The following is a 22,928-nucleotide window of genomic DNA, read 5'->3' as shown; positions in this document are numbered from 1 at the left end:
CTCTATTGAACATGCTGAATAATCCACTGGACCATGTATATCTATGATATTATAAAACAGACCCGTGTTTGGCTTCTGCACACATAGACAGTAATACTATCTGCAGATCCAATACCTTAATACAGCCCTTCCCCATGAGAAATCCTTCAGATGGTTAGAGGGGACTAGAACCTTCACCGTGTTTGTCTCAGGCCAGGGTCACTGAGGGGACTTGAACCTTCACCGTGTTTGTCTCAGGCCAGGGTCACTAAGGGTCACTGAGGGGACTAGAACCTTCACTGTGTTTGTCTCAGGCCAGGGTCACTGAGGGTCACTGAGGAGACTAGAACCTTCACCATGTTTGTCTCAGGCCAGGGTCACTGAGGGGACTAGTACCTCACCATGTTTGTCTCAGGCCAGGGTCACTGAGGGTCACTGAGGGTCACTAAGGGTCACTGAGGGGACTAGTACCTCACCATGTTTGTCTCAGGCCAGGGTCACTGAGGGTCACTGAGGGGACTAGGACCTCACCGTGTTTGTCTCAGGCCAGGGTCACTGAGGGGACTAGTACCTCGCCATGTTTGTCTCAGGCCAGGGTCACTGAGGGGACTAGTACCTCACCATGTTTGTCTCAGGCCAGGGTCACTGAGGGTCACTGAGGGTCACTGAGGAGACTAGTACCTTCACCATGTTTGTCTCAGGCCAGGGTCACCGAGGGTCACTGAGGGGACTAGGACCTTCACCGTGTTTATCTCAGGCCAGGGTCACTGAGGGTCACTGAGGGTCACTGAGGCGACTAGAACCTTCACCATGTTTGTCTCAGGCCAGGGTCACTAAGGGTCACTGAGGGGACTAGTACCTCACCATGTTTGTCTCAGGCCAGGGTCACTGAGGGTCACTGAGGGTCACTGAGGAGGCTAGTACCTTCACCATGTTCATCTCAGTTAGTGATGTATCATGGTCACCAGCTTGGGTGGATGGAGGGGTCTGTACCAGCTGGGGTAGATGGAGGGGTCTGTACCAGCTGGGGTGGATGGAGGGGTCTGGGGTGGAGGGAGGGGTCTGTAACCACTGGGGTGGATGGAGGGTCTGTAACAGCTGGGGTGGATGGAGGGGTCTGTACCAGCTGGGGTGGATGGAGGGGTCTGGGGTGGAGGGAGGGGTCTGTAACCACTGGGGTGGATGGAGGGGTCTGTACCAGCTGGGGTAGATGGAGGGGTCTGTACCAGCTGGGGTGGATGGAGGGGTCTGGGGTGGAGGGAGGGGTCTGTACCAGCTGGGGTGGATGGAGGGTCTGTAACAGCTGGGGTGGATGGAGGGGTCTGGGGTGGAGGGAGGGGTCTGTACCAGCTGGGGTGGATGGAGGGTCTGTACCAGCTGGGGTGGATGGAGGGGTCTGTAACAGCTGGGGTGGATGGAGGGTCTGTACCAGCTGGGGTGGATGGAGGGTCTGTACCAGCTGGGGTGGATGGAGGGGTCTGGGGTGGATGGAGGGGTCTGTACCAGCTGGGGTGGATGGAGGGTCTGTACCAGCTGGGGTGGATGGAGGGGTCTGTAACAGCTGGGGTGGATGGAGGGTCTGTACCAGCTGGGGTGGATGGAGGGTCTGTACCAGCTGGGGTGGATGGAGGGGTCTGGGGTGGATGGAGGGGTCTGTACCAGCTGGGGTGGATGGAGGGTCTGTAACAGCTGGGGTGGATGGAGGGTCTGTACCAGCTGGGGTGGATGGAGGGTCTGTACCAGCTGGGGTGGATGGAGGGGTCTGGGGTGGATGGAGGGTCTGTAACAGGTGGCTAGAGCCCATTCCCTATATAGTGCACTGCTTTAGACCAGAGCCCTATTCCCTATATAGTGCACTACTTTAGACCAGAGCCATATTCCCTATATAGTGCACTACTTTAGACCAGAGCCCTATTCCCTATATAGTGCCCTGCAGTAAAAGTAGTGTAAAACAGTCACCCAGTCAGTCAGCCAGTCAGTCAGCCAGTCAGTCAGTCAGTCACCCAGTCAGTCAGCCAGCCAGTCAGTCAGTCACCCAGTCAGTCAGTCAGTCAGTCATCCAGTCAGTCACCCAGTCAGTCACCCAGTCAGCCAGTCAGTCAGTCAGCCAGTCAGTCAGCCAGTCAGCCAGTCAGTCAGCCAGTCAGTCAGTCAGTCACCCAGTCAGTCAGTCACCCAATCAGTCAGCCAGTAAGCCAGTCAGTCAGTCACCCAGTCATCTAGTCAGTCAGTCAGTCAGTCACCCAGCCAGTCAGTCAGTAAATCAGTCGACCAGTCAGCCAGTCAGTCAGTCAGCCAGTCACCCAATCAGTCAGCCAGTAAGCCAGTCAGTCAGTCACCCAGTCAGTCAGTCACCCAGTCAGTCAGTCAGTCACCCAGTCAGCCAGTCAGTCAGTCACCCAATCAGTCAGCCAGTAAGCCAGTCAGTCATTCACCCAGTCATCCAGTCAGTCAGTCACCCAGCCAGTCAGCCAGTCAGTCAGTCAGCCAGTAAGTCAGTCGACCAGTCAGTTAGCCAGTCAGCCAGCCAGCCACCCAGTCAGCCACCCAGTCACTCAGTCAGTCAGCCAGTCGCCGAGTCAGCCAGCCAGTCACCCAGTCAGCCAGTCAGTCAGCCACCCAGCCACTCAGTCAGTCAGCCAGTCGCCGAGTCAGTCAGTCAGTCACCCAGTCAGCCAGTCAGTCAGTCACCCAATCAGTCAGCCAGTAAGCCAGTCAGTCAGTCATCCAGTCAGTCAGTCACCCAGCCAGTCAGCCAGTCAGCCAGTAAGTCAGTCGACCAGTCAGTTAGCCAGTCAGCCAGCCAGCCACCCAGTCAGCCACCCAGTCACTCAGTCAGTCAGCCAGTCGCCGAGTCAGTCAGTCAGTCACCCAGTCAGCCAGTCAGTCAGTCACCCAATCAGTCAGCCAGTAAGCCAGTCAGTCAGTCACCCAGTCATCCAGTCAGTCAGTCACCCAGCCAGTCAGCCAGTCAGTCAGTCAGCCAGTAAGTCAGTTGACCAGTCAGTTAGCCAGTCAGCCAGCCAGCCACCCAGTCAGCCACCCAGTCACTCAGTCAGTCAGCCAGTCGCCGAGTCAGCCAGCCAGTCAGTCACCCAGTCAGTCAGTCAGTCACCCAGTCAGTCAGTCAGTCAGCCAGTCGCCGAGTCAGTCAGTCACCCAGTCAGTCAGTCAGCCAGTCGCCGAGTCAGTCAGTCAGTCACCCAGTCAGCCAGTCACCCAGTCAGTCAGTCACCCAGTCAGCCAGTCACCCAGTCAGTCAGCCAGTCACCCAGTCAGTCAGTCAGTCAGCCACCCACCCAGTCAGTCAGCCAGCCAGTCAGTCAGCCAGTCAGCCACTCAGTCAGTCACTCAGTCAGTCAGCCACCCAGTCAGTCAGTCAGTCAGTCAGCCAGTAAGTCAGTCACCCAGTCAGCCACCCACCCAGTCAGTCAGTCAGTCAGCCAGTAAGTCAGTCATCCAGTCAGTCAGTCAGCCAGTCGCCGAGTCAGTCAGTCAGTCACCCAGTCAGCCAGTCACCCAGTCAGTCAGTCACCCAGTCACCCAGTCAGTCAGCCAGTCACCCAGTCAGTCAGTCAGTCAGCCACCCACCCAGTCAGTCAGCCAGCCAGTCAGTCAGCCAGTCAGCCACTCAGTCAGTCACCCAGTCAGCCACCCAGTCAGTCAGTCAGTCAGTCAGCCAGTAAGTCAGTCACCCAGTCAGCCACCCACCCAGTCAGTCAGTCAGTCAGCCAGTAAGTCAGTCATCCAGTCAGCCACCCAGTCATCCAGTCAGCCACCCAGTCAGTCAGTCAGTCAGTCAGTCAGCCAGTAAGTCAGTCATCCAGTCAGCCACCCAGTCATCCAGTCAGCCACCCAGTCAGTCAGTCAGTCAGCCACCCAGTCAGTCATCCAGTCAGCCACCCAGTAAGTCAGTCATCCAGTCAGCCACCCAGTCAGTCAGTCAGTCAGTCAGCCAGTAAGTCAGTCATCCAGTCAGCCACCCAGTCAGTCAGCCAGTAAGTCAGTCACCCAGTCAGCCACCCACCCAGTCAGTCAGTCAGTCAGTCATCCAGCCAGTCACCCAGTCAGCCACCCAGTCAGTCAGTCAGCCAGTCAGTGTCTCTGATTCAGAACTAACCAGCTCATCTCCACACTAGAGAAGAGAAGTTCTATTCCTCCTCCTCTGGGCTTCTAAACCACCGAGTCATCACTATGAATCAGCTGTCCACCACACCGGTACACCAGCGCATTACAATCCTGTTGTTATGAACAGGTACTGTTAACGAGAACAACAAAACCCTCCCCGCGTGTAGCACGTCTGTCGGTTGCAACACTCACTACCGACTTCCAAACTGCCTCTGGAAGCAACGTCAACACAACAACTGTTCGTTGGGAGCTTCACGAAATGGGTTTCCATGGCCGAGCAGCCGCACACAAACCTAAGATCACCACGCGCAATGACAAGCGTCGGCTGGAGTGGTGTAAAGCTGGCCGCCTGGAGCAGTGGAAACGTGTTCTCTGGAGTGATGAATCATGCTTCACCATCTGGCAGTCCGACGGACAAATCTGGGTTTGGCGGAAGCCAGGAGAACACTACCTGCCCGAATGCATAGTGCCATCTGTAATGTTTGGTGGAGGAGGAATAATGGTCTGGTGCTGTTTTTCTTGGTTCGGGCCTCTTAGTTCCAGTGAAGGGAAATCTTAATGCTACAGAATACAATGACCTTCTAGATGATTCCGTTCTTCCAACATTGTGGCAAAAGGTTGGGGAAGGCCCTTTCCTGTTTCAGCATGACAATGCCCCCGTGCACAAAGCGAGGTCCATACAGAAATGGTTTGTCGAGACCGGTGTGGAAGAACTTGACTGGCCTGCAGCCCTGACCTCAACCCCATTGACCACCTTTGGGATGAATTGGAACGCCGGCTGTGAGCCAGGCCTAATCGCCCAACATCAGTACCCGACCTCACTAACGCTCTTGTGGCTGAATAGAAGCAAGTCCCCGCAGCAATGTTCCAACATCTAGTGGAAAGCCTTCCCAGAAGAGTGCAGGCTGTTATAGCAGCAAAGGGGGGACCAACTCTATATTAATTCCCATGAATTTAGAATGAGATGTTGGACGAGCAGGTGTCCACATACTTTTGTGTATGTAGTGTTTATTGAGAAACAAGAGAAGCTTCTCTCTCAGAATAATGGACGTGAAATAGTAGGTACCATCACCCTGCACCAAGTGACAACACATCATCACGAGAACACTTTACAGTAACTGGCTGAGAAGACCATAAAGGACAACACAGTGAAGTTTCACATATTAGCACCATGTTAGAGGGAGAGGAGAGGAGAGGAGAAGAGAGAGGGAAGAGAGGAGGGTGGAGAGGGGGGGAGGAGAGGGTGGAGAGTAGGGGAGGAGAGGAGGAGAGGAGAGAGGGAAGAGAGGAGGATGGAGAGGAGGGGAGGAGAGGGTGGAGAGTAGGGGAGGAGAGGAGGAGAGGAGAGAGGGAAGAGAGGAGGATGGAGAGGAGGGGAGTAGAGGGTGGAGAGTAGGGGAGGAGAGGAGGAGAGGAAGGGAGGAGAAGAGAGGAGAGGAGAGGAAGGGAGGAGAAGAGAGGAGGGGGGAGGAGAGGAGATGAGGGTGGAGGGGAGGAGATGAGAGGAAAGGGGGAGGAGAGGAGACGAGGGTGGAGGGGAGGAGATGAGAGGAAAGGGGGAGGAGAGGAGATGAGAGGAAAGGGGGAGGGGAGGAGGGGGAAGAAAGAAAGAAAATGGAGTGTCAGCTATCCGTGTCTGCCATCCGTGTCTGCTCTCCGTGTCAGCTATCCGTGTCTGCTATCCGTGTCTGCTATCCGTGTCAGCTATCCGTGTCAGCTATCCGTGTCAGCTATCCGTGTCTGCTATCCGTGTCTGCTATCCGTGTCTGCTATCCGTGTCTGCTATCCGTGTCTGCTATCCGTGTCTGCTATCCGTGTCTGCCCTCCGTGTCTGCCCTCCGTGTCTGCCATCCGTGTCTGCCATCCGTGTCAGCTATCCGTGTCTGCTATCCGTGTCTGCTATCCGTGTCTGCTATCCGTGTCTGCTATCTGTGTCTGCCCTCCGTGTCTGCCCTCCGTGTCTGCCATCCGTGTCTGCCCTCCGTGTCTGCCCTCCGTGTCTGCCATCCGTGTCAGCTATCCGTGTCAGCTATCCGTGTCTGCTATCCGTGTCTGCTATCCGTGTCAGCTATCCGTGTCTGCTATCCGTGTCTGCTATCCGTGTCAGCTATCCGTGTCTGCTATCCGTGTCTGCTATCCGTGTCAGCTATCCGTGTCAGCTATCCGTGTCAGCTATCCGTGTCTGCTATCCGTGTCAGCTATCCGTGTCTGCTATCCGTGTCTGCTATCCGTGTCAGCTATCCGTGTCTGCTATCCGTGTCAGCTATCCGTGTCTGCTATCCGTGTCTGCTATCCGTGTCTGCTATCCGTGTCTGCTATCCGTGTCTGCTATCCGTGTCTGCTATCCGTGTCTGCTATCCGTGTCAGCTATCCGTGTCTGCTCTCCGTGTCAGCTATCCGTGTCAGCTATCCGTGTCAGCTATCCGTGTCAGCTATCCGTGTCTGCTATCCGTGTCTGCTATCCGTGTCTGCTATCCGTGTCTGCTATCCGTGTCTGCTATCCGTGTCTGCTATCCGTGTCAGCTATCTGTGTCTGCTATCCGTGTCAGCTATCCGTGTCAGCTATCCGTGTCTGCTATCCGTGTCTGCTATCCGTGTCTGCTATCCGTGTCAGCTATCCGTGTCTGCTATCCGTGTATGCTATCCTTGCCAGCTATCCATCTGCTCTTCAGCGAGGGTGTGAAAGTGTGTGTGTGTCCATGTGTGTTAGTGTGTGTGTGTCCATGTGTGTGAGTGTGTGTGTGTCTGTCCATCAGTACTTTACCTTCTCGTGTATCTCCTGTGTGGACTGTCCATCAGTACTTTACCTTCTCGTGTATCTCCTGTGTGGACTGTCCATCAGTACTTTACCTTCTCGTGTATCTCCTGTGTGGACTGTCCATCAGTACTTTACCTTCTCGTGTATCTCCTGTGTGGACTGTCCATCAGTACTTTACCTTCTCGTGTATCTCCTGTGTGGACTGTCCATCAGTACTTTACCTTCTCGTGTATCTCCTGTGTGGACTGTCCATCAGTACTTTACCTTCTCGTGTATCTCCTGTGTGGACTGTCCATCAGTACTTTACCTTCTCGTGTATCTCCTGTGTGGACTGTCCATCAGTACTTTACCTTCTCGTGTATCTCCTGTGTGGACTGTCCATCAGTACTTTACCTTCTCGTGTATCTCCTGTGTGGACTGTTCCATCAGTACTTTACCTTCTCGTGTATCTCCTGTGTGGACTGTCCATCAGTACTTTACCTTCTCGTGTATCTCCTGTGTGGACTGTGCGTCACAGAAGGCGACGGTGGCCAGGTCTTTGAGGATGGGCATCTCCACGGTGCAGTCCCTCCCATCCAGCAGGGCCACTAAGGGGCGAGGGTGCATCGGCCCGTTCATGATCTGGGGTCGGATACCTGGAGAGAAGACCGACAGGGGGGACAGAGGAAGAGAGGAGAGGGGTGAGGAAACCGTACCAGGATCCCATCTACAAGACACTTGTTCACTTCCTATACAGGAACATAACCCAAACCAGAACCAAACATGAGGCATGTGTGTGTGTGTGTGTGTGTGTGTGTGTGTGTGTGTGTGTGTGTGTGTGTGTGTGTGTGTGTGTGTGTGTGTGTGTGTGTGTGTGTGTGTGTGTGTGTGTGTGTGTGTTGGCTGATGAGGTTATAGAAGGCGGCAGTAGCAAGGCTGAGTTAACAACACAGCTAACAACACAGTTAACAACACAGCTAACAACACAGTTAACAACACGGCTAACAACACGGCTAACAACACGGCTAACAACACGGCTAACAACACGGCTAACAACACGGCTAACAACACGGCTAACAACACGGCTAACAACACGGTTAACAACACGGTTAACAACACGGCTAACAACACGGCTAACAACACGGCTAACAACACGGCTAACAACACGGCTAACAACACGGCTAACAACACGGCTAACAACACGGTTAACAACACGGCTAACAACACGGCTAACAACACGGCTAACAACACGGCTAACAACACGGCTAACAACACGGCTAACAACACGGCTAACAACACAGCTAACAACACAGCTAACAACACAGCTAACAACAGTCCTATCACAGAGAGAGACAGCCTATCACAGAGAGAGAGAGAGAGAGAGAGAGCCTATCACAGAGAGAGAGAGAGAGCCTATCACAGAGAGAGAGAGAGAGAGAGAGAGAGAGAGAGAGAGCCTATCACAGAGAGAGAGAGAGAGAGAGAGAGCCTATCACAGAGAGAGAGAGAGAGAGAGAGAGAGAGAGAGAGAGAGAGAGAGAGAGAGCCTATCACAGAGAGAGAGAGAGAGAGAGAGAGCCTATCACAGAGAGAGAGAGAGAGAGACAGCCAGCCCATCACAGAGAGAGAGAGAGCCTATCACAGAGAGAGAGAGAGAGAGAGAGCCTATCACAGAGAGAGAGAGAGAGAGACAGCCTATCACAGAGAGAGAGAGAGCCTATCACAGAGAGAGAGAGAGAGACAGCCAGCCTATCACAGAGAGAGAGAGAGAGCCAGCCTATCACAGAGAGAGAGAGAGAGACAGCCAGCCTATCACAGAGAGAGAGAGAGAGAGAGAGAGCCTATCACAGAGAGAGAGAGAGCCTATCACAGAGAGAGAGAGAGACAGCCAGCCTATCACAGAGAGAGAGAGAGAGACAGCCTATCACAGAGAGAGAGAGACAGCCTATCACAGAGAGAGAGACAGCCTATCACAGAGAGAGAGAGAGAGAGAGACAGCCTATCACAGAGAGAGAGAGAGCCTATCACAGAGAGAGAGAGAGAGACAGCCAGCCTATCACAGAGAGAGAGAGAGAGAGAGAGAGCCTATCACACAGAGAGAGAGAGCCTATCACAGAGAGAGAGAGAGACAGCCAGCCTATCACAGAGAGAGAGAGAGAGACAGCCTATCACAGAGAGAGAGACAGCCTATCACAGAGACATCATGTGGTCTCTCTCTCTCTCTCTCTCAATTCAATTCAATTCAATTCAAGGGGCTTTATTGGCATGGGAAACATGTGTTAACATTGCCAAAGCAAGTGAGGTAGATAATATACAAAAGTGAAATAAACAATACAAATTAACAGTAAACATTACACATACAGAAGTTTCAAAACAAAAAAGACATTACAAATGTCATATTATATATATACAGTGTTGTAACAATGTACAAATGGTTAAAGCACACAAGTTAAAATAAATAAGCATAAATATGGGTTGTATTTACAATGGTGTTTGTTCTTCACTGGTTGCCCTTTTCTTGTGGCAACAGGTCACAAATCTTGCTGCTGTGATGGCACACTGTGGAATTTCACCCAGTAGATATGGGAGTTTATCCTAATTGGATTTGTTTTCTAATTCTTTGTGGATCTGTGTAATCCGTGGGAAATATGTCTCTCTAATATGGTCATACATTGGGCAGGAGGTTAGGAAGTGCAGCTCAGTTTCCACCTCATTTTGTGGGCAGTGTGCACATAGCCTGTCTTCTCTTGAGAGCCATGTCTGCCTACGGCGGCCTTTCTCAATAGCAAGGCTATGCTCTATATCTCTCTCCATCTCTTCCCCTCTTTCTCTCTCTCTCTCTGTTCATTCATTTTCTGCCTTCTGTTGTCATGGTGATCAATTAACGGGCTTGGCCCGGGGTTATAAATGCTCTTTATTTTCAGCAGGGAACATCTGTGCTGGGAGTTAAGTTTGGAAACCCCACTCCGGTAGGCCTGAACAACCTTTCTTTTCAACAGAAGAAAAAAATGATATTTCCTTCACACATAGAATGACATAATGTGACTCAGGTGACACAGACAGAAGGGTCTGTAAGGAAGTATAGGTACATTTTGGAACGTTCAGATAGAAATATGCTTACGTAGAACAAAAATGCATCTCTGACATGTAGAATAAGGCGTCACGTAGGTTCTATTTGTGGTATTTCTATTTTTGCAACGTTCGAGAACGCTTTCGTACTGAACATGGCCCTGTTCTTGCAGAATTGAGCTCACCTGACTCACCTCACTTTGTCATCCTGTTGTATTGTGATGTCATCCTGTTGTATTGTGATGTCATTATGGGGTATTGTGATGTCATCCTGTTGTATTGTGATGTCATCCTGTTGTATTGTGATGTCATCCTGTTGTATTGTGATGTCATTATGAGGTATTGTGTGTAGATTGATGAGGAAAAAACATAATTTACTCCATTTTAGAATAAGGCTGTAATGTAACAAAATGTGGAAAAAGTCAAGGGGTCTGAATACTTTCTGAATGCCCTGTATAACCCCCTTCACACTGCACTCCCTCTGGCTGCCTCTGAGCCTCACCTCTGAGCCCCACCTCTGAGCCTCACACATTAATAATGACACAACAGGAGACCTCCATGTAAACACTGTTTCAACAGCACACCAGGCAGACTAGTTTACTTCAAACTCCACTAAAGATCTCAGACTAATTTACTTCAAACTCCACTATAGATCTCTCAAACAGACCACTCCAAAAGTAATCACCTAGTATCACACCATTATCATAAATAGACCAAGTGGTTGCTCTTCTCATGGTGTGTGTGTGTGTGTGTGTGTGTGTGTGTGTGTGTGTGTGTGTGTGTGTGTGTGTGTGTGTGTGTGTGTGTGTGTGTGTGTGGGGGGGGGTTAGGGTATAAGGAGAGGGTAGTTTCCTCCCCACATCTCCTCCCACTCCCCTCCTCCTTCTCCCCCTCCCCCTCCCTCCACCTCCACCCCCCTCCACCCTCCTCCATCTTGAGAGGCAATGTGTCAATTGCCTCTCACTCTCTATCTCCCTCTCTCTCTTACTGTCTCTCTCTTTCTCTTTCCTCTCTCACTGAACTCTCTCTCTCTCTGTCTGTCTGTCTATCTCTAGTAGTCCTGAGTGTTGCTATAGACAGACTCAGTAACACCAAAGATAAACAAGGGGAGAGGAGATAAACAAGGGGAGAGGAGATAAACAAGGGGAGAGGAGATAAACAAGGGGAGAGGAGATAAACAAGGGGAGAGGAGATAAACAAGGGGAGAGGAGATAAACAATGGGAGAGGAGATAAACAAGGGGAGAGGAGATAAACAAGGGGAGAGGAGATAAACAAGGGGAGAGGAGATAAACAAGGGGAGAGGAGATGAACAAGGGGAGAGTAGATGAACAAGGGGAGAGGAGATAAACAAGGGGAGAGGAGATAAACAAGGGGAGAGGAGATAAACAAGGGGAGAGGAGATAAACAAGGGGAGAGGAGATAAACAAGGGGAGAGGAGATAAACAAGGGGAGAGGAGATAAACAAGGGGAGAGGAGATAAACAAGGGGAGAGGAGATAAACAAGGGGAGAGGAGATAAACAAGGGGAGAGGAGATGAACAAGGGGAGAGGAGATAAACAAGGGGAGAGGAGATAAACAAGGGGAGAGGAGATGAACAAGGGGAGAGGAGATACACAAGGGGAGAGGAGATAAACAAGGGGAGAGGGGATGAACAAGGGGAGAGGAGATGAACAAGGGGAGAGGAGATGAACAAGGGGAGAGGAGATAAACAAGGGGAGAGGAGATAAACGGATCAAACAGCAGAACAGGAGTGTGTTTAAAAACCCACATTGTCAGACTACCCAGTCATGCAAAAAAATTGAGACCTCCCTCCCTCCCTCCCTCCCTCCCTCCCATTTTATTAGCTATCCAGAAGAGAAAACAGGAAGCGTGCTCCTTGCCTGGAAAATGTTGCCTCCACATTCTTCTGCTCAATAACTACACAGAGCTGCCAAATAAAGGAGGGAAAAAGAGAAATTGACAGGAAAAAACAGAGGAAGACTTTCCCGATTGTGTCCAGGGGAGTATCACCCTCTTCCCCTCCTCCTCCTCCTCCTCCTCCTCTCGTCTCACCCTCCTGTCGTATCACCCTCTTCCCCTCCTCCTCCTCCTCCTCCTCTCGTCTCACCCTCCTGTCGTATCACCCTCTTCCCCTCCTCCTCCTCCTCCTCCTCCTCTCGTCTCCCCCTGTTAGAGTGTTGTCCTCTGTCTGTCTGTCTGTTGACTAGGGACAGGAAGGGTGCTAGGTCAGTGTCAGACCATAGTTAACCCCCGGCAGCACCATCTTTACACAGCCGTCCCTTTGAGCAGGGAGAGAATAGCTCTATGCCCACACGGCAGGCACACTGCACACTCACACACTCCGTACTCACACACACACCGCAGGCACACTGCACACTGCACACACTCCGTACTCACACACACCGCAGGCACACTGCACACTCACACACTCCGTACTCACACACTCCGTACTCACACACACACCGCAGGCACACTGCACACTGCACACACTCCGTACTCACACACACACGGCAGGCACACTGCACACTCACACACTCACACACTCCGAACTCACACACACACGGCAGGCACACTGCACACTCACACACTCCGTACTCACACACACACTACAGGCACACTCACACACTCCACACAGTGAACGAGAGCCACGGCGAGCAGCTTAGCGATCTGATGGCAGCAGGTCAGAGAGAGAAAAGCTTTAATCCTTTTATCATCTCCCAGGAAGAAACCAGTTCTCTGCTGCTAGCGACAGGAACGAGCTGATAAAGGACATCTAGCCGCTCGAGAGCACCCTTACCTGCCGATCTATAAATTACATCTCCGTAATCTAGCATGGGTAGGATGGTCATCTGAATCAGGGTTAGTTTGGCAGCTGGGGTGAAAGAGGAGCGATTACGATAGAGGAAAACCAAGTCTAGATTTAACTTTAGCCTGCAGCTTTGATATGTGCTGAGAGAAGGACAGTGTACTGTCTAGCTATACTCCCAAGTACTTGTATGAGGTGACTACCTCAAGCTCTAAACCCTCAGAGGTAGTAATCACACCTGTGGGGAGAGGGGCGTTCTTCTTACCAAACCACATGACCTTTGTTTTGGAGGTGTTCAGAACAAGGTTAAGGGCAGAGAAAGCTTGTTGGACACTAAGAAAGCTTTGTTGTAGAGCGTTTAACACACAATCCGGGGAGGGGCCAGCTGAGTATAAGACATCTGCATTTAAATGGATGAGAGAGCTTCCTACTGCCTGAGCTATGTTGTTGATGTAAATTGAGAAGCGCGTCTAGGATCGAGCCTTGGGGTACTCCCTTGGTGGCAGGCAGTGGCTGAGACAGCAGATGTTCTGACTTTATACACTGCACTCTTTGAGAGAGGTAGTTAGCAAACCAGGCCAAAGACCCCTCAGAGACACCAATACTCCTTAGCCGGCCCACAAGAATGGAATGTTCTACCGTATCAAAATCTTTGGCCAAGTCAATAAAAATACTAGCACAACATTGTTTAGAATCAAGGGCAATGGTGACATCACTGAGGACCTTTAAGGTGGCAGTGACACATCCATAATCTGAGAGGAAACCAGATTGCAAACCAGAGAGAATACTATAGACATCAAGAAAGCCAGTCAGTTGATTATTGACAAGTTATTAAGTCAACTATATTAGGTCTCCACATAGTTATGATTTGATGAAATGCTCCACACACTGCATATTTCTACCCCCTCCCAAAAACTCAGTTTATAACTATTCCTGTACTGCCCGTTCCTGTCGATCCTGTCCTGTCCTGTCCTGTCGATCCTGTCCTGTTGATCCTGTCCTGTCCTGCCCTGTCCTGTCCTGTCCTGTCGGTCCTGTCCTGTCGATCCTGTCCTGTTGATCCTGTCCTGTCGATCCTGTCCTGTCCTGTCGATCCTGTCCTGTCCTGTTGATCATGTCCTGTCCTGTCGATCCTGTCCTGTCCTGTCTGTCCTGTCCTGTCTGTCCTGTCGATCCTGTCCTGTCAATCCTGTCCTGTCGATCCTGTCCTGTCGATCCTGTCCTGTCCTGTCGGTCCTGTCCTGTCGATCCTGTCCTGTTGATCCTGTCCTGTCGATCCTGTCCTGTTGATCCTGTCCTGTCGATCCTGTCCTGTCCTGTCCTGTCGATCCTGTCCTGTCCTGTTGATCATGTCCTGTCCTGTCGATCCTGTCCTGTCGATCCTGTCCTGTCCTGTCTGTCCTGTCCTGTCTGTCCTGTCGATCCTGTCCTGTCAATCCTGTCCTGTCGATCCTGTCCTGTCCTGTCGGTCCTGTCCTGTCGATCCTGTCCTGTTGATTATGTCCTGTCGATCCTGTCCTGTCGATCCTGTTCTGTCGATCCTGTCCTGTCCTGTCGATCCTGTCCTATCGATCCTGTCTTGTTGATCCTGTCCTGTCCTGTCGATCCTGTCCTGTCCTGTCGATCATGTCCTGTCCTGTCGATCCTGTCCTGTCCTGTCGATCATGTCCTGTCCTGTCGATCCTGTCCTGTCCTGTCGATCCTGTCCTGTCGATCCTGTTCTGTCGATCCTGTCCTGTCGATCCTGTCCTGTTGATCCTGTCCTGTCGATCCTGTTCTGTCCTGTTGATCCTGTCCTGTCGATCCTGTCCTGTCGATCCTGTCCTGTCGATCCTGTCCTGTTGATCCTGTCCTGTTGATCCTGTCCTGTTGATCCTGTCCTGTCGATCCTGTTCTGTCCTGTTGATCCTGTCCTGTCGATCCTGTCCTGTCGATCCTGTCCTGTCGATCCTGTCCTGTTGATCCTGTCCTGTCAATCCTGTCCTGTCGTGTCGATCCTGTCCTGTCCTGTCCTGTTGATCCTGTCCTGTCCTGTCAATCCTGTCGTGTCGATCCTGTCCTGTCCTGTTGATCCTGTCCTGTCCTGTCGATCCTGTCCTGTCGTGTCGGTCCTGTCATGTCCTGTCCTGTCCTGTTGATCCTGTCCTGTCGATCCTGTCCCTGTCCTGTCGATCCTGTCCCCAACTTGACTCTAGAACTTCCCTCCCATTTCTGCCAGAATCCCAGAGGACCCGTAAGACCCATTTTTGTTGGATTTACTCATAATATGATTAAATATGAAGTGATGTCACACACATATTTAGTAAACCCAACATATTAGTGTCTCACAAACCCTTCATGTTTAACACTGATTCATATATTTGCTCATTTGTCATTGTAACCCACTTCGGCAGGCAATGTGGACTCGAGTGGTCGCAGTTCTGCAGGTGGGTTGAGCATCGCATGATGCTGAATTTGTCTCTGTCATTAAGAGCGGTGATGGTGGGAATAGAAAAGATGAGAGAGAGGAGGAGGGAGAGGAGGGGATAAGAGAGACAAGGAGAGAAGTGAGAGGAGATGAGAAGGGGAAGAAGAGATTAGAGATGAGGAGAGGAGGAGAGAAGGGAAGAGAGGGGGGAGAAGAGAGAGAGAGACGAGGAGAGCGAAAGGAGAGAAGGGAAGGGAAGAGAGGAGGGAGAAGAGAGAGAGAGACGAGGAGAGGAGAGCGAGGAGAGAAGGGAAGGGAAGAGAGGAGGGAGAAGAGAGAGATGAGGAGAGGAGAGCGAGAGGAGAGAAGATGAGAAGGGTAAGAAGAGATTAGAGATGAGGAGAGGAGGAGAGAAGGGAAGAGAGGAGGGAGAAGAGAGAGAGAGACGAGGAGAGGAGAGCGAAAGGAGAGAAGGGAAGGGAAGAGAGGAGGGAGAAGAGAGAGAGAGACGAGGAGAGCGAGGAGAGAAGGGAAGGGAAGAGAGGAGGGAGAAGAGAGGGAAAGACGAGGAGAGGAGAGCGAGAGGGGTGAAGGGAAGAGAGGGGGACAAGAGAGGGAGAGACGAGGAGAGAAAGGAAGAGAGGAGGGAGAAGAGCGGGAGAGACGAGGAGAGGAGGAGGATGTGCATGATCTGTCCTCACATGTTGGTGTTCTTTAAGAGGGTGAATAAACAGTCCTGAAAACAGATTGGCACAGCGGGTCCTCTCTGACAGGAGGGAGAGGGGGAGGAGGAAGAGGAGAGACAGACTCTGGTACTCAGGGCTACATCTGTTCCTCATAATCAATGAGACACACGAGCGCTGACACACACGCTCAAATATGTGCATTTGTAAAGACACACATCTCATCAGATGTCCTCGTATTACAGACTCATAAACAAGATGTCAAACAAACCTTCTGACAGGAGCTGTAGAAAGAGACACTTTCTGTGACCTACTGTATTATACTGTAGGCCCGCTATACGCTGGGCCCTGGTCATACTTTAAGCCCGCTATACGCTGGGCCCATGGGTCCTGGTCATACTGTAAGCCCGCTATACGCTGGGCCCAAGAGACACTTTCTGTGACCTACTGTATTATACTGTAAGCCCGCTATACGCTGGGCCCATGGGCCCTGGTCATACTGTAAGCTCGCTATACACTGGGCCCATGGGCCCTGGTCATACTGTGAGCCCGTTATACGCTGGGCCCATGGGTCCTGGTCATACTGTAAGCCCGTTATACGCTGGGCCCATGGGCCCTGGTCATACTGTAAGCTCGCTATACACTGGGCCCATGGGCCATGGTCATACTGTAAGCCCGTTAAATGCTGGGCCCATGGTCCCTGGTCATACTGTAAGCCCGTTATACGCTGGGCCCATGGGCCCTGGTCATACTGTAAGCCCGCTATACGCTGGGCCCATGGGCCCTGGTCATACTGTAAGCCCGTTATACGCTGGGCCCATGGGCCCTGGTCATACTGTAAGCCCGTTATACGCTGGGCCCATGGGTCCTGGTCATACTGTAAGCCCGTTATACGCTGGGCCCATGGGTCCTGGTCATACTGTAAGCCCGTTATACGCTGGGCCCATGGGTCCTGGTCACACTGTAAGCCCGTTATACGCTGGGCCCATGGGCCCTGGTCATACTGTAAGCCCGTTGTACGCTGGGCCCATGGCCCCTGGTCATACTCTAAGCCCGTTATACGCTGGGCCCAAGGGCCCTGGTCATACTGTAAGCCCGTTATACGCTGGGCCCATGGGCCCTGGTCAAAAGTAGTGCTCTATAGGGTCCCATTAGGACCGCAGTACTGAGAGAACATAGGCTGAGCAGTGAGGGGACGACTTCTTTATCCTCGTAAAGCACTTAAAGGGATTTAACACTGAGTGTGTGTGTGTGTGTGGATTTAACACTGCGTGGTAGAGCAGAGACTGTTCACCTACAACCTATGACCTGCTTTAGAGGTCAGGCTATATACAAACACATGGAGACGCACAGGGAGACACACACACGACTCCAGGAGGAGGGAGGGACGGTTGCCCGAGGAAGTCCTGGTTGCCAAGGGCGTGGAGCGGTGGGGGATCCCGTTTCACCAGAGAGGAGAGGTGAGGCTAGGAGGCGTGTCCAGGGAGAATACGAGTGCCAGTTCATGACTACTGAACCATCTGGCTAAGGTGTGGTTTCACTTACAGTATGTGTCTCATACATCTCCTCTCCCCCTCCCCCCACCCCCTCAAATCCTCCTCCTCTCCCCCTCCTCTCCTCTCCCTCTCATCCTCCTCTACCCTCCTCTCCTATCCATCTCCTCCTCCTCATCTCCTCTCCCCTCATCTCCTCTCTTCACCCCTCCTCTACTCAGACCTTAACAGTTTCTTTACTAGAGGACAAAAAACCCTCTCTATACTTCCTGAACTGACTGATTATGTTAACTAATGTAAGGTTTATCCAAGATGGCGTAGCAGTCACACGTCCTTTGTCCTCGTCTTGTCGTGTTCCGTGTATATATATATTTACATATTTTCTTCGCATATCTTTTATATATTTTGTCTAAAAACTCTACTTTAAAACACTCTCCTGCAACCTGCCTCACCAATTTGTGGTGCAAATCTGTTTTTTAAAGTTTAAAAAAAAGTATTATTCACCTCAAATCTGAAATCCACAACAGAAGCTAGCCAAAAGCTAGCCAGTTCACTGGCTAACGTTAGTATTCAGCTAACCACGGCTAGCGGTCATCAGCTATCCTTTAGCTCGAAAAGCTATCGCCAGTTTTGTACAACGCGACTCAGACCAGAGCACACCGGACCTATTTTCTCTCCATATCCCCGGATTTCTACCGCAAGCTCTCGACATTTACACCTGGATCTTGCCGCTAGCTAGCTGCAAACCGAGAGACTATTGGCTAACGTCGGTCCCGGAGCAAACACCAATTATTCCGTAGCTAGCCAGCCGAAGAGTTCCATCAGCCACTCTGCTACAATCACCTATCCGGACCCGTTTTACTGCCGATGCGGAGCCCCACCGGGCCTTCACGACTGGACTACCGACGTTATCTGCCCGTGGGAGTTATTCAATTGGACCCTCCGTCGCGACGTTACCTGAACACCCATCTGCTAACTGCAGCCCGCTAATCGTTAGCTGTCTTGAGCATTTCGGCTGCTATCTGAATAGGTCTATCGGACAATTTTTTTTGGGCCACTATAACTATAACTATTTTGCTAATTGGATTGATCCCCTCTACCAGACGGAACCCCACTAATCTACCGATGGAAACGCACGAGGTGGCTAATAACAGACCTCCATCTTCTGCCAGCTTGCTACCCATGGCCCGGCTAGCTGTCTGAATCGCCGTGACCCCAACCAACCTCACTACTCACTGGACCCTTATGATCACTCGGCTAAGCATGCCTCTCCTTAATGTCAATATGCCTTGTCCATTTCCGTTCTGGTTAGTGTTTATTGGCTTATTTCACTGTAGAGCCTCTAGCCCTGCTTATTATACCTTATCCAACCTTTCAGTTCACCCACACATGCGATGACATCACCTGGTTTCAATGATGTTTCTAGAGACAATATCTCTCTCATCATCACTCAATAGTGGTTTACCTCCACTGTATTCACATCCTACCATACCTTTGTCTGTACATTATACCTTGAAGCTATTTTATCGCCCCCAGAAACCTGCTCCTGTTACTCTCTGTTCCGGACGTCCTAGACGACCAATTCTCATAGCTTTTAGCCGTACCCTTATCCTACTCCTCCTCTGTTCCTCTGGTGATGTAGAGGTGAATCCAGGCCCTGCAGTGCCTAGCTCCACTCCTATTCCCCAGGCGCTCTCTTTGATGACTTCTGTAACCGTAAAAGCCTTGGTTTCATGCATGTTAACATTAGAAGCCTCCTCCCTAAGTTTGACTGCTTTAGCACACTCTGCCAACCCGGATGTCTTAGCCGTGTCTGAATCCTGGCTTAGGAAGACCACCAATAACTCTGAAATCTCAATCCCTAACTACAACATTTTCAGACAAGATAGAACTGCCAAAGGGGGCGGTGTTGCAATCTACTGCAGAGATAGCCTGCAGAGTTCTGTCCTACTATCCAGGTCTGTACCCAAACAATTTGAACTTCTACTTTTAAAAATCCACCTCTCTAAAAACAAGTCTCTCACCGTTGCCGCTTGCTATAGACCACCCTCTGCCCCCAGCTGTGCTCTGGACACCATATGTGAACTGAACTGCCCCCCATCTATCTTCTGAGCTCGTGCTGCTAGGTGACCTAAACTGGGACATGCTTAACACCCCGGCCATTCTACAATCTAAGCTTGATGCCCTCAATCTCACACAAATTATCAATGAACCTACCAGGTACAACGCCAAAGCCGTAAACACGGGCACCCTCATAGATATCATCCTAACCAACTTGCCCTCTAAATACACCTCTGCTGTTTTCAACCAAGATCTCAGCGATCACTGCCTGCATCCGTAATGTGTCTGCGGTCAAACGACCTCCACTCATCACTGTCAAACGCTCCCTAAAACACTTCAGCGAGCAGGCCTTTCTAATCGACCTGGCCCGGGTATCCTGGAAGGATATTGACCTCATCCCGTCAGTAGAGGATGCCTGGTTATTTTTTTTAAATGCCTTCCTCACCATCTTAAATAAGCAGGCTCATTTAAAGAAATGTCGAACCAGGAACAGATATAGCCCTTGGTTCTCTCCAGACCTGACTGCCCTTAACCAACACAAAAACATCCTGTGGCGTTCAGCATTAACATCGAACAGCCCCCGTTTCAGGGAAGTTAGAAACCAATATACTCAGGCAGTTAGAAAAGCCAAGGCTAGCTTTTTCAAGCAGGAATTTGCTTCCTGCAACACAAACTCCCAAAAGTTCTGGGACACTGTAAAGTCCATGGAGAATAAGAGCACCTCCTCCCAGCTGCCCACTGTGGTGGGGGTAGGAAACTCTGTCACCACCGATAAATCCACTATAATTGAGAATTTCAATAAGCATTTTTCTTCAGTCTATCTATTGACCTAGCTAGTCATCCCCATAGTAACATTCTATCTATTGACCTAGCTAGTCATCACCATAGTAACAGTCTATCTTATGACCTAGCTAGTCATCACCATAGTAATAGTCTATCTATTGACCTAGCTAGTCATCCTAATAGTAACAGTCTATCGATTTACCTAGCTAGTCATCCCCATAGTAACAGTCGATTTACCTAGCTAGTCATCCCCATAGTAACAGTCGATTTACCTAGCTAGTCATCCCCATAGTAACAGTCGATTTACCTAGCTAGTCATCCCCATAGTAACAGTCTATCTATTGACCTAGCTACTCATCCCCATAGTAACAGTCTATCTATTGACCTAGCTACTCATCCCCATAGTAACAGTCTATCTATTGACCTAGCTACTCATCCCCATAGTAACAGTATATCTATTGACCCAGCTAGTCATCCCCATAGTAACAGTCTATCTATTGACCTAGCTACTCATCCCCATAGTAACAGTATATTGACCTAGCTAATCATCCCCATAGTAACAGTATATCTATTGACCTAGCTAGTCATCACCATAGTAACAGTCTATCTATTGACCTAGCTAGTCATCCCCATAGTAACAGTATATCTATTGACCTAGCTAGTCATCCCCATAGTAAGTCTATCTAGTTACCTAATTGGTTGACTTGTCTATGTATTGACTCCTCCCAGGGAGGAGAGAGGAGGGAGGAGTCAATACATAGACAAGTCAACCAACTGTGTGTGTGTGACAGGTTTAGAGAGGGGAGGGTGTGTGTGACAGGTTTAGAGAGGGGAGGGTGTGTGTGACAGGTTTAGAGAGGGGAGGGTGTGTGTGACAGGTTCAGAGAGGGGAGGGTGTGTGTGTGTGACAGGTTTAGAGAGGGGAGGGTGTGTGTGACAGGTTTAGAGAGGGGAGTGTGTGTGTGTGTGACAGGTTTAGAGAGGGGAGGGTGTGTGTGACAGGTTAAAATGATTCCTGGGTATTCATACAGCTGTAGAGAGCTGTTAAAATGATTCCTGGGTATTCAAACGGCTGTAGAGAGCTGTTAAAAGGATTCCTGGGGATTCATACAGCTGTAGAGAGCTGTTAAAAGGATTCCTGGGTATTCATACAGCTACAGAGAGCTGTTAAAATGATTCCTGGGTATTCATACGGCTATAGAGAGCTGTTAAAAGGATTCCTGGGTATTCATACAGCTATAGAGAGCTGTTAAAAGGATTCCTGGGTATTCATACGGCTGTAGAGAGCTGTTAAAAGGATTCCTGGGTATTCATACAGCTACAGAGAGCTGTTAAAAGGATTCCTGGGTATTCAAACGGCTGTAGAGAGCTGTTAAAAGGATTCCTGGGTATTCATACGGCTATAGAGAGCTGTTAAAAGGATTCCTGGGGATTCATACGGCTGTAGAGAGCTGTTAAAAGGATTCCTGGGTATTCATACAGCTATAGAGAGCTGTTAAAATGATTCCTGGGTATTCATACAGCTACAGAGAGCTGTTAAAAGGATTCCTGGGGATTCATACGGCTGTAGAGAGCTGTTAAAAGGATTCCTGGGTATTCATACAGCTATAGAGAGCTGTTAAAAGGATTCCTGGGGATTCATACGGCTGTAGAGAGCTGTTAAAAGGATTCCTGGGTATTCATACAGCTATAGAGAGCTGTTAAAATGATTCCTGGGTATTCATACAGCTGTAGAGAGCTGTTAAAAGGATTCCTGGGTATTCAAACGGCTGTAGAGAGCTGTTAAAAGGATTCCTGGGTATTCATACGGCTATAGAGAGCTGTTAAAAGGATTCCTGGGTATTCATACGGCTGTAGAGAGCTGTTAAAAGGATTCCTGGGTATTCATACAGCTACAGAGAGCTGTTAAAAGGATTACTGGGTATTCATACGGCTATAGAGTGTCATGTTTTGTCATTGATTATCATGTCTTGTCCCTGTGCTTCCCTTCTATTCGTTTCCCTCTGCTGGTCTTATTAGGTTCTTTCCCTCTTTCTATCCCTCTCTCTCCCCCTCCCTCTCTCCCTCTCTCGCTCTCTCTCTCTATCGTTCCGTTCCTGCTCCCAGCTGTTCCTCATTCTCCTAACTACCTCATTTACTCTTTCACACCTGTCCCCTATTTTGCCCTCTGATTAGAGTCCCTATTTCTCCCTCTGTTTTCCGCTTCTGTCCTTGTCGGATCCTTGTTTGATGTTTGCTGTTCTGTGTCCTTGTTCCGCCCTGTCGTGTTTTTGCCTTCTTCAGATGCTGCGTGTGAGCAGGTGTCTATGTCAGCTACGGCCTGTGCCTTCCCGAAGCGACCTGCAGTCTGTGGCCGCGTCTCCAGTCGTTCCTCTCTACTGACGAGAGGATTTCAGTTTTCCTGTTTTGGATTTACCTAAGATAATATCCAGGAGTATCGGTTTTTGTTTAAGACTGGAATAAAGACTCTGTTTCTATTAAGTCGCTTTTGGGTCCTCATTCACCAGCATAACAGAAGGATCCGACCAAGAATGGACCCAGCGACTACGGATTCTCGCAACACTGCCGTCGAGTTCCAGGGAGCAATGCTCGGCAGACACGAGCAGGAATTGTCTGCTGCTCGTCATGCCGTTGAGACCCTGGCCGCTCAGGTCTCCGACCTCTCAGGACAGTTTCAGAGTCTTCGTCTCGTGCCACCAGCTACTTCCTGGTCTTCCGAGTCTCCGGAACCTAGGGTTAATAACCCACCATGTTACTCTGGGCAGCCCACTGAGTGTCGCT

The 22,928-nt window shown here is 50.4% G+C and overlaps 1 protein-coding gene across 4 annotated transcripts in view; it reads right to left on the bottom strand.

Annotated features, from left to right (window-relative positions):
• LOC139571629 (C-terminal-binding protein 2) overlaps positions 1-22,928 on the bottom strand; it is a 218,746-nt gene that overhangs the window by 41,491 nt on the left and 154,327 nt on the right. For all 4 annotated transcript variants that reach the window (XM_071394681.1, XM_071394680.1, XM_071394679.1 and 1 more), the window contains one exon: positions 7,346-7,500. In XM_071394681.1, the coding sequence (XP_071250782.1) occupies positions 7,346-7,500 (155 nt within the window). The remainder of the gene's footprint in view (positions 1-7,345; positions 7,501-22,928) is intronic.

The sequence above is a fragment of the Salvelinus alpinus genome, chromosome 3 (assembly GCF_045679555.1).
Source record: "Salvelinus alpinus chromosome 3, SLU_Salpinus.1, whole genome shotgun sequence".
Lineage (NCBI taxonomy): Eukaryota > Metazoa > Chordata > Actinopteri > Salmoniformes > Salmonidae > Salvelinus > Salvelinus alpinus.
Note: the sequence above shows the minus strand (reverse complement) of the source record. Positions and strands in the feature narration are given on the sequence as shown.